The sequence below is a fragment of the Haliotis rufescens genome, unplaced genomic scaffold (assembly GCF_023055435.1).
Source record: "Haliotis rufescens isolate VD_foot unplaced genomic scaffold, xgHalRufe1.0.p SCAF_113, whole genome shotgun sequence".
In the NCBI taxonomy this organism is placed as follows: domain Eukaryota; kingdom Metazoa; phylum Mollusca; class Gastropoda; order Lepetellida; family Haliotidae; genus Haliotis; species Haliotis rufescens.
Window position 1 is genome coordinate 221,579 of NW_025963795.1, and position 12,771 is coordinate 234,349.

Here is a 12,771-nt window from a genome sequence, read left to right on the forward strand (position 1 = left end):
TATTGACTATTACACATCCCAAGAAATACGTACATGTTGCAGTTACATTTACATTTCATCTTGTAACACTTGTCCAAAAGAAAGAAATATCGAATTCGACACTAAAAACCTATCATTGTTATGTTAACAATATGGTAAACAATATGTTCAAACAAACAGGAGATTATCAAAGGATCGTCCATACATATTGTGGCCTATATTTATCTATGATATCATTTTGAACATTGACAAATATCCAAAGTGAAATTAATTGTGTGAAAAAAATTATAAAAGATATGCAAAATATACATCTTATTACCCATATGGGCTCAAATATGCAGTGTAATAACTTTTTGATATTTGCACAGTGTGCAATTAGTGATTCTCGAAGCTGATATTGGTCAGTGGAACAAAGATAAATTTTCATTGGACAACGGAACTATTTTTTTCTCATCCCATTCATTCACAAATCCACGCCTTTCCCTTCAGATGTTTTACGTGCTACAATCTCACTGATTCGAGATTTTTAAGACAAGACACACATAGTTTCATATTAACAACATGATTACACATTATCATTTTTTTTCATTTATTTCACATGATTTTCATTTTACAGTAAAAACCAAAACTACGTCCCCGTTTGTAAACAAACATGGCCATTGATCTCCGGCCATTTGAGACCTGTCAAAGTAAATGACCTCGTTAAAGCGGACGGAGATCTGACTGACATGAAAAGTTATTCGTATAATTCAACCTCTGAACACATTTAATGTCTTTGTTGTCAAAACTGCATATGGCCAGATTGAAGTTCAAAGATTCAGATTGTGTTGTTGCCAGAAACTGTTTCTAGAGCGCCAAGATCATCACCACCAAGTCCTGGTTTGCGTCTGTGTTAGAGGGCTTGCTGTGTGATGAAATTTTCGACCACCCGAATCCAAAAACCGGACTTTGTATAGACAGGTTTGCCTTTGTGAACGATGATGACATCGATAACTGCCAATGAAAATGAAAACACAATGAAAAAGTCTAAACTTGACAAGTTGACATGAATTTGGTTCACAAATGTATAAAGGTAAGAAAAGCACGAAAAATATGACTACTCACACTTTCAACGATGGCATGAGAATAAAAACAAATTCATTTTGCAACAACATTTAGACTTTCCGAAAGACATCATAAAGATACACTATTTCGTACAATTTTGTAACGTTGTGTGAAGAAATAAGAACGTGACACTTTTTTATACAATGTATACGTTTTTCGTAACCCCGACGTCTGCAAAGTACGGCACTGAGCGGTATGCAGGCTGACTGACGTCCGCTGACCATATGACTATGAGGGTTAATGACACAGGAAAGGTGCAACTAAACATTATTATTTGCAAATTTATCATTTCGGCATGCACATCAGACGGTTCAGAATTCGAACTGTTACTTTGAAGGAGATCAAGGGTAGCATAGAGTGTTACCTTAGCGACATGATTACCAGCATCTGGTTGCAAAATCGATGCACTTTGCTGAACTCGGAGGTTTTGAAATCAAAACAAAAATAATTAAAAATACAAGGAAAGGAAAACTTACCACAGCGAGCTGATCCTGTGTCCGATATTGAACTAAATGAACTCCGTGAATGCGGACAGCTTAGCACCAAATCTCCAGATACCGTGTTTGTCTATCAACAGGTATTCGACCATTATGAATCACATCAAAATATCAACAAACTCTGACTGTGTCCACTCCGCGTTTGACAAATCACCAATCACCGTTTGACAAATCCTCCTGATTTCCTCGTGAAATTAATGTTTTAAGTTCCTCGCTAAAGCTCGGAACTTAAAACATTAATTTCACTCGTGACATATTTTCCGTAATCACTCGTACCTCGTGAAACTGTAAACAGCATGGTACAATGATCGTGCGCACTCTCATTCAAGGACCTTCACCTCAAAGAAATTTCAACAAATTACAAATATGTAATAGAAATTACAAATATGTGCAACAATGTTGACGTATGACATAACTGCCTGTGACTAACTTTTACAAAATGGCGTGTTCACTGTCAACAGTACGCGTGATTTTACGAGGGGACTTTCGATGATTCAGGGATCGTATATATATATAAATGGGACATGTAGGTAATCAGAAACATTCTGACAATCTATCTACTGTTATTTGTTGTTGATAACATCATCTCATTGCAATCTATCTATTTTAAATTCCCTAATTCTTCCAACGATTCTCTTCCCATGCATATTCTGAAAATGTTGAGCCAATATCTTGAACGAATAGACGAATGGAGAGCTCAAAATAGGAGAAAATGCTACACTGTATAAAATCTGTATTTTGCTTTGTTTACATTTCAAACAAGTGCAGTTTTTCGAGCACAGCGTTCGTTTTCACACGTAACTTATTTTGCTTGATTTCATCAAGCCACTTCGTATTGGTGACAAAGACCATTGGTCATTTGATTCTAAAATGTATGAGGAATTCAAGGATGTGTGTATCGCAGCTTAGTTTGAAATATACGGGATGTTACAGGCGCCTCATAACCGGTGTACCTCTTATGCAAACACTAACCAACATGGCGGAAAGTTCACTTCGGCGTTTGTGTTTGCGCATTTTCCAAAACATTCTAAACAATTCTTAGGTAATCGGAGTTTTGGAATGATCATTGGTGATTTCATAAAAGATCGATCCCCGTGATCACTAATATGCTATTTTTTAAATTCATTTTTCCGATTAAATAACCGAAATTTAGATTTCAAAACATGCTGTAAATAACGCCGTGAGTGGTGACTTAGTAATTTGTAAAAAATGGCGACATTTACGATGTACCTAATTTTCCGAGGTCATTTTTCAGTATTTTTGCTTGGCCTAAAATGCCAGTGAGTGACATCACAGAACAGGGAATTATTCACATTATTCAAAACTGTGAAGTGTATCTGTGTGCGTGATGTATTTTGAACTTTATTCGACTTAAAAGTGAGGGTTGTAGAGGAGGGACATATCTGTCCCTGTGGCAGCCAGGGGCTGTATTCATAAACAGGTCTTGACCGCAAAGCTGTGATGTCATCAGCAGTGTGACGTCACTGTCATTGTACATTTGGCGCCACGTCAGCTGGGCGAACCTCGGCTCAATCTGAGGTCACAGAGTGCAGCGAGATGTAAACAAACAGTTTGTTGTCTGTTTCACAATTAATTATAAACTCATGGCACACAATTAACACAGAATAATAGTACGAGATGAAGAGTTTACACACTAATCACACAGCATCTCTTTTTACTCTCACTTAACACTTTTCTTACCTGATCATGCGAAGTTCCAAACACAACAAATGACAAAATGTCTGAAAATGTTTTCAACAAGTTTATTTATCATCAAACACAACAAACATTCTCACCTAATCCTGAAATATAAAACACGACGACGTGAACGCACACCACGTCACTGTGTGTAACATGTCCTCCTTCACTGTCTACACAAACACCACACTCACTTCAGGGCCCACTTGCACAAAGCGATCTTAGCGCTAAGCCTATTGTAAGCCTATGTTAAAGTATGGGAGTTAAGATCACCTTAACGCTAAGATTGCTTTGTGCAAGTGGGCCCAGGTGACCGCCACGATCCAACATTTTCTCCTATTTACATCACGTGACACCATGGCGGCTACAAAAGTTTCACAACTTCCTCATGTCCCGCACGTCTCGCCACGTCGGCCGCTGTCTGACCGGCGTTGTTCCTGGCGTCGATGTCCACCACGTTCAGAGACAGCACAAACTTCACCGTCTCCACATGTCCTCCAAGACAGGCGTAGTAAAGGATATTGTTACCGACCTCGTCCACCAGTGACACATCAGCCCCTTCACTCACCAGGAGCTCCACCACGTCTCTCTGTCCATTCCATGCCGCCTCCATCACCGGTGTCCTGCTCCACCGTCCTCTACTGTTGATGTCCGCCACGTTCAGAGACAGCATAAACTTCACCGTCTCCACATCTCCACCTATACAGGCCCAGTGAAGGATGTTGTCACCGACCTCGTCCACCAGTGACACATCAGCCCCTTCACTCACCAGGAGCTCCACCACGTCTCTCTGTCCATTCCATGCTGCCTTCATCACCGGTGTCAGGCTCCCCCCTCCTCTACTGTTGTTGTCCACCACGTGCAGAGACAGCATAAACTTCACCGTCTCCACATCTCCTCCAACACAGGCGAAGTGAAGGATGTTGTCACCGTACTCGTCCACCAGTGACACATCAGCCCCTTCACTCACCATGATCTTCACCACATCTACTTGTCCCTCATACGCTGCGGTCATCACCGGTGTCATCCTCAACAGTCCCCCCCTACCGCCGATGTCCGACTGACCCTGGGACAGCATGCGCTTCACCGCCGCCATGTTCCCCGTCCAGCAGGCAGCGTGGAGGTCAGAATCAGCTGGTTCGGGTCGTTGTGATGGAGTGGGTGTCGCTGTTACACAGGTTAAACTATGTACACGTGCTGGACATGACACATCTGACAGAGCTGGTGAATAGTTTACAGCCATGTTCATTACTAAACTGTTCACTAAGTAGTTCAAAGCCTGAAGCATACAGATACATTATGTTTCAGTGCTGGTGAATAGTTTACATTAATTAACGGCATGCTTAGTAGTTCAAAGCCTGAATCATACCGATACATTATCTTACAGTGCTAGTGCTGGTGAATAGTTTACATTAGTTAACAGAATACTGAATAGAATCATACAGATACATTATCTGACAGTGCTGGTGAATAGTTTACAGCCATGTTCATTACTAAACTGTTCACTAAGTAGTTCAAAGCCTGAATCATACAGATACATTATCTGACAGTGCTGGTGAATAGTTTACATTAATTAACAGTATACTTAGTAGATCAAGGCCTGAATAAAGCCTGACTGAAACTGTTCCTGTGTCCCTCTGTTGGCAAAACATGACTTTAAAGCGAGACTAGCAAATGGATTCTACTGCCCGCAGGGTACTGACTGTGATGACTTATCTGTCTGGTCTCACCTCGTCTGTGTTTCCCCCGTGTCCTCCCTGAGTTTTGTGTTTTCTCACTTCCTGCAGACTGTGGGTCACTCGAGTCTGTGGACACAAAGTTGACAGTGAGACAAGGACATCAACAGTTAACATACAGCCAGGTGTATTACTCCATGTAGACTGTGGGTCACTCGAGTCTGTTGACACAAAGTTGACAGTAAGACAAAGACGTCAACAGTTAACATACAGACAGGTGTAATACTCCATGTAGACTGTGGGTCACTCGAGTCTGTGGACACAAAGTTGACAGTAAGACAAAGACGTCAACAGTTAACATACAGTCAGGTGTTATACTCCCTGTAGACTGTGGGTCACTCGAGTCTGTGGACACAAAGTTGACAGTGAGACAAGGACATCAACAGTTAACATACAGCCAGGTGTAATGCTCCAAGTAGACTGTGGGTCACTCGAGTCTGTGGACACAAAGTTGACAGTGAGACAAGGACATCAACAGTTAACATACAGCCAGGTGTAATACTCCCAGTAGACTGTGGGTGACTCGAGTCTGTGGACACAAAGTTGACAGTGAGACAAGGACATCAACAATTAACATACAGCAAGGTGTAATACTCCCTGTAGACTGTGGGTCACTCGAGTCTGTGGACACAAAGTTTAGAGTGAGACAAGGACATCAACAGTTAACATACAGCCAGGTGTAATACTCCCACTAGACTGTGGGTCACTCGAGTCTGTGGACACAAAGTTGACAGTGAGACTAGGACATCAACAATTAACATACAGCGAGGTGTAATACTCCATGTAGACTGTGGGTCACTCGAGTCTGTGGACACAAAGTTGACAGTGAGACAAGGACATCAACAGTTAACATACAGCCAGGTGTAATACTTCCTGCAGACTGTGGGTCACTCGAGTCTGTGGACACAAAGTTGACAGTGAGACAAGGACATCAACAATTAACATACAGCGAGGTGTAATACTCCATGTAGACTGTGGGTCACTCGAGTCTGTGGACACAAAGTTGACAGTGAGACAAGGACATCAACAGTTAACATACAGCCAGGTGTAATGCTCCAAGTAGACTGTGGGTCACTCGAGTCTGTGGACACAAAGTTGACAGTGAGAAAAGGACATCAACAGTTAACATACAGTCAGGTGTAATACTCCCTGTAGACTGTGGGTCACCCGAGTCTGTGGACACAAAGTTGACAGTGAGACAAGGACATCAACAGTTAACATACAGTCAGGTGTAATACTCCCTGTAGACTGTGGGTCACTCGAGTCTGTGGACACAAAGTTGACAGTGAGACAAAGACATCAACAGTTAACATAAAGCCAGTTGTATTACTCCCTGTAGACTGTGGGTCACTCGAGTCTGTGGACACAAAGTTGACAGTGAGACAAGGACATCAACAATTAACATACAGCCAGGTGTAATACTCCCAGTAGACTGTGGGTCACTCGAGTCTGTGGACACAAAGTTTAGAGTGAGACAAGGACATCAACAGTTAACATACAGCCAGGTGTAATACTCCCACTAGACTGTGGGTCACTCGAGTCTGTGGACACAAAGTTGACAGTGAGACAAGGACATCAACAGTTAACATACAGCCAGGTGTAATACTCCCACTAGACTGTGGGTGACTCGAGTCTGTGGACACAAAGTTGACAGTGAGACAAGGACATCAACAGTTAACATACAGCCAGGTGTAATACTCCCAGTAGACTGTGGGTCACTCGAGTCTGTGGACACAAAGTTGACAGTGAGACAAGGACATCAACAGTTAACATACAGCCAGGTGTAATGCTCCAAGTAGACTGTGGGTCACTCGAGTCTGTGGACACAAAGTTGACAGTGAGACAAGGACATCAACAGTTAACATACAGTCAGGTGTAATACTCCATGTAGACTGTGGGTCACCCGAGTCTGTGCACACAAAGTTGACAGTGAGACAAGGACATCAACAGTTAACATACAGTCAGGTGTAATACTCCCTGTAGACTGTGGGTCACTCGAGTCTGTGGACACAAAGTTGACAGTGAGACAAAGACATCAACAGTTAACATAAAGCCAGTTGTATTACTCCCTGTAGACTGTGGGTCACTCGAGTCTGTGGACACAAAGTTGACAGTGAGACAAGGACATCAACAATTAACATACAGCCAGGTGTAATACTCCCAGTAGACTGTGGGTCACTCGAGTCTGTGGACACAAAGTTTAGAGTGAGACAAGGACATCAACAGTTAACATACAGCCAGGTGTAATACTCCCACTAGACTGTGGGTCACTCGAGTCTGTGGACACAAAGTTGACAGTGAGACAAGGACATCAACAGTTAACATACAGCCAGGTGTAATACTCCCACTAGACTGTGGGTGACTCGAGTCTGTGGACACAAAGTTGACAGTGAGACAAGGACATCAACAGTTAACATACAGCCAGGTGTAATACTCCCAGTAGACTGTGGGTCACTCGAGTCTGTGGACACAAAGTTGACAGTGAGACAAGGACATCAACAGTTAACATACAGCCAGGTGTAATACTCCCAGTAGACTGTGGGTGACTCGAGTCTGTGGACACAAAGTTGACAGTGAGACAAGGACATCAACAATTAACATACAGCAAGGTGTAATACTCCCAGTAGACTGTGGGTCACTCGAGTCTGTGGACACAAAGTTTAGAGTGAGACAAGGACATCAACAGTTAACATACAGCCAGGTGTAATACTCCCACTAGACTGTGGGTCACTCGAGTCTGTGGACACAAAGTTGACAGTGAGACAAGGACATCAACAATTAACATACAGCCAGGTGTAATACTCCATGTAGACTGTGGGTGACTCGAGTCTGTGGACACAAAGTTGACAGTGAGACAAGGACATCAACAGTTAACATACAGCCAGGTGTAATACTCCCAGTAGACTGTGGGTGACTCGAGTCTGTGGACACAAAGTTGACAGTGAGACAAGGACATCAGCAATTAACATACAGCAAGGTGTAATACTCCCAGTAGACTGTGGGTCACTCGAGTCTGTGGACACAAAGTTTAGAGTGAGACAAGGACATCAACAGTTAACATACAGCCAGGTGTAATACTCCCACTAGACTGTGGGTCACTCGAGTCTGTGGACACAAAGTTGACAGTGAGACAAGGACATCAACAATTAACATACAGCCAGGTGTAATACTCCATGTAGACTGTGGGTCACTCGAGTCTGTGGACACAAAGTTGACAGTGAGACAAGGACATCAACAATTAACATACAGCCAGGTGTATTACTCCATGTAGACTGTGGGTCACTCGAGTCTGTGGACACAAAGTTGACAGTGAGACAAGGACATCAACAGTTAACATACAGCCAGGTGTAATACTCCATGTAGACTGTGGGTCACTCGAGTCTGTGGACACAAAGTTGACAGTGAGACAAGGACATCAACAGTTAACATACAGCCAGGTGTAATACTCCCAGTAGACTGTGGGTCACTCGAGTCTGTGGACACAAAGTTTAGAGTGAGACAAGGACATCAACAGTTAACATACAGCCAGGTGTATTACTCCATGTAGACTGTGGGTCACTCGAGTCTGTGGACACAAAGTTGACAGTGAGTGGTTGATATGACATTTGAATCTGAAATAACATAATTAATTTCATTTATGCCAAGAAAGACATATTTTAGTTTGCCGGTTTGATCAAGCCGTTTTGGTATATGTACTGTGCTCCAAAATAATGATAACTCCCTGTTGTGTATTGCGAGCTCCAGCGATGAGCGTGAGTGACCCGCGATGGTCAAATGTGTGAGAATTTCTGTGTGTTGCAGAGAGTTAGCGGCCTAGCACTAATCTTCAGGTATGAAATACTGTTTTTTGTTTAATATATTATCATGTCGTAAATGCAAGTTTTGGAAATACGTCAACTTTATTGATAATTCATTTTGCATTTTTCAAAGAGCGTGTTGTTCGATTTTCAATCATCTTTGAGTGCTCAAAATATATGCTGGAAGAATTTGTAATGTTTTCAAGTATTGTTATATCACCTAAATGGTATAACTATTCTTTGTTGCGTAAATATCAGTCAAAGAAAATGTTTATTTACCGTAAATGTGAATTTTGTAGGGAGTTAAATTTAAGGAGAAATCCTTGTTTCAAAATGAAATGTAACCTTTATTGGGGATGATTTGGGTGAACATTATGAATGTTTGAATACTTTTCAAGAACTTTAATTGATTTATTTGCTTTATTATCACTAAAGAGTATATTTATTTTACTCTTCAGAACATATTTAATGTTACGAAGGACTCAGCCAATAAAGAGCGGTGAACACTATCTTCTCTTTATCATTTGTACCAAAACTTTCTGAAGATTATTTGAAGAGTTGGTACAGAGAAGAAATGAGTAATTCAGATGAATTAGCGTTGGAACTTGATGGAGTTGGACAGTTGTGGAATGGAAGTTCACAAGAGGCTGAAGGTGCAGGTGTTACCAATGTAAAAGAGAGAATGCAGATTGTGAAAGCAAAGAGAAAGGTGATTAAAGGGAAAATTACCAGAACTATAAATAGACTTAAAGACAACATGCAAACTAAAATGGTGAAAAAAAGAAGAATTTTAAAGGAGTTAGAAGAACTCAGAGCTGATTATACAAAGGCATGTGAATTACATGGAGAACTGTATGAGTATACAGAAGAGGCAAAAGTTGCAGGTTTAGATAAATGGGAGTCGGATCTAACCAATGATATCTATGGAATAGAAGAATTAGCAGAGGATTATCTAGCATCACTTGACATCACAGAACATGAAACAGAGACTGTGTCAAAGGGAAAGGGTAAATCTGTCAAGGTTCAAAGTGGTCCTTCAACATCATTTCAAGCTGCTGAAGATGATGACAGTGCATCTTATAAAGATAATGCATCTCAGGATGACAATACATCTCTTGCTGGATCAAGTGAAGGATTTGATGGGTGGATAACTTCACTGAAGGAGTATCAGGAGACTAAACACTGTCTAAGCAACACCCCGAACATGAGTTTAGCGGAGGCATTGATCAAGATTGAAGCCAGTAGGGACATACCTAATATCACTCTTCCTAAATATTCAGGGGATCCTTTGGAATATGTGAATTTCATGGAAAGATTCAAAATTCATATCCATGATAAAGCCCATTTAACAGATGCCATGAGACTGGTACAATTAAAGATGCATCTGACTGGTGAGGCTGAGAGGGCCATTGCAGGACTTGGATCTAGTGGTACCATGTACGCTACTGCCTTAAAAATGTTAAAGGAACAGTTCGGCCAGGAAAGTTATATTGCAAGAGCATATGTGAACAAGCTGACTAAGGGGAACAGAATACAGGGACGAGAGGCGCTGCGAGATTTCTCCTTAGATCTGATTAATTGCATAGCAACTTTAACACGGATGGGTTCCTTTGCAGATATAAACGCAAATGATAATTTGCGGCAGATAGTAATGCGTATGCCAGGGTACCTTATTGATAGATGGAAAGTGAAGGCATCTGATATCAGAGAAAGAGGTGAACGGCCGACAATTCGCCATATCAGTGATTTTATCAGAAAACGGGTAAAAGCAGAGTTCGACCCAGACTTTGGGGATTTGGAAAGAAGAAGTGATTCCAGAAGGATAAAGGGGTTATATTCTCATCAGCAGATGAAGAGGGGGCCCATATGTTATCTTTGTTCTGAAGAACATAGAATCTCAGATTGCCCAACATTCACAGATTGTACTGTTCCAGAGAGGACTCAGAAGGTTCGAGACCTACGTCTGTGTTTTGGCTGTCTTGTCAGAGGCCATATTACGAGAGACTGTAAGACCAAGAAGGCCTGTGGTATCAACGGATGTTCACGTACACACAACAAGATGTTGCATTTTGACCCACAGGTGGCCAGTTCTATCATTGATACAGATAGTATTCTACCAGTGGTCAGGGTGATGTTTAAATCCTTAAATGGTAGGACCAGGGAAGGTAATGTCCTCATAGATGGAGGTGCAGGAACCACAATCATTCGCAAATAATTTGCAAAATCACTTGGTCTCCAGGGTAACAAGGAGAGACTTGATCTATCACTTGTAGGATGTGAGAAACTTGAGAACATTAACAGTCGCAGATTGAAATTTTGGATTTCTTCACTTGAAAGCAGTGAGGCATTTGAAGTAGAAGCTTATGAGATTGATAAGACTGTTTTGAATGTTAAGCCTTTGGATAGAAACTGGTTGAGATCATTCTCACATCTTAACAACATTGAATTGTCGCACAAGGCGGGACCTATTGATCTCATCTTGGGAGTTCAGTATTCTCACTTGCATGCTGAAGAAGAGGTTCGTCAAGGTCTTCCATTTGATCCGATCGGAAAGAAGAGCAAGCTCGGATGGTATGTGATGGGTCCAGACAAAACTCAACGTTCAGTGATATGCTCAGTGAACTTTGTGGAGAAACTTAATCTTGACAAATTCTACCAGTTTGAAACATTGGGGGTACAAGCTCCAAATTGTAAATGTTCTGTTGAAGTACTCTCAACTGAGGATCGAGTAGCACTCAAACTGATGAAAGAATCGTGTCGCAAGGTTCAGGACAGATACGAGATTGGTCTTCCTTGGAAGAAGAACCCTGCCTTACTTCCAAACAACTATAATGTAGCCTATAGAAGACTTGTGTCTCTTGAGAAGAATCTCCTGAAGAATGACCAAAAGGCTAAAATGTATTGTGATGCTGTGAATGAGTATGAGCAGAAAGAATGGGCAGAAAAGATTGATGAACCCAATGTGAAAACTAGTGGTTTCCCAGTTTATTATCTTCCACACCATGGAGTTTATAGACCGGACAAGCCCAGTACCCCATTGAGAGTTGTGTTTGATCCGGCATGTGTGTGTGATGGTGTATCCCTCAACTCATATCTGTATAAGGGTCCAGGTCTCATTGGGAACTTGCTGAGTGTTCTTCTGAGGTTTCGAGAGGACAGAGTTGCTATAGTTGGAGACATCTCCAAGATGTATCTCCAGATCAGGTTGAGAGAGAGTGACACTCATTTACACAGATTCCTATGGAGAGACTTAGAGGTGGATAGAGAGCCGTCAGTGTACAGATTGCTCAGAGTGGCTTTCGGTGATAAGTCCTCTCCAGACATGGCAAGTTATGTAATGCTTCGAATTGCTGAAGAGAATGAGGACAGATATCCTGAGGCATCAGCAATTTTGAGAGACGACAGGTATATGGACGATCTGATTCATTCGTGTGAAACCCCAGGAAAGGCTACGAAGAAAATCAATGAGGTTAATGCTGTGTTAGCCACTGGACAGTTTCAGATCAAAAAGTGGTTTTGTTCTTCGCAGTTGGTTCGTGAACAGAGTAGAGAAAATCAACCACAAGCGTCTTCGTCTGTCAGTCTTGATGGTGAAGAAATCAAGACCTTGGGTATTCGATGGACTCCGGATACTGATAATCTGAGTTTTGCAGTCAAGAATCTGGTTGCAGAGAAATACACTAAGAGACAAGTTTTATCCAGAATGTCAATGTTGTACGACCCACTTGGACTAGCTTAGCAATCACTATCAAAGCCAGAGTAGCTATGCAGGATATCTGGCGTCAGAAATCGTTGGATTGGGATGATGAGTTACCCAAAGAAATGTATGTTCAGTGGTCGAATCTGTTTCTGGAACTGCAAAGGTTGAGAGATGTTCAGTTTCCACGCTGTTTGAAACCTCCTGATTCCGTGAACACAACAACTCTACACGTCTTTGCAGACGCAAGCATGAAAGCCTAT

At 41.8% G+C, this 12,771-nt stretch overlaps 1 protein-coding gene across 10 annotated transcripts in view; it reads right to left on the reverse strand.

Moving 5' to 3' along the window:
* Positions 1-3,329: 3,329 nt before the first annotated feature.
* LOC124126584 (inversin-like) overlaps positions 3,330-12,771 on the reverse strand; it is a 73,959-nt gene continuing 64,517 nt past the window's right edge. For all 10 annotated transcript variants that reach the window (XM_048393077.1, XM_048393072.1, XM_048393078.1 and 7 more), the window contains 2 exons: positions 5,009-5,083; positions 3,330-4,445 (listed from right to left, as the gene is read on the reverse strand). In XM_048393077.1, the coding sequence (XP_048249034.1) occupies positions 3,643-4,445; positions 5,009-5,083 (878 nt within the window). In that variant the 3' untranslated portion in view covers positions 3,330-3,642. The remainder of the gene's footprint in view (positions 4,446-5,008; positions 5,084-12,771) is intronic.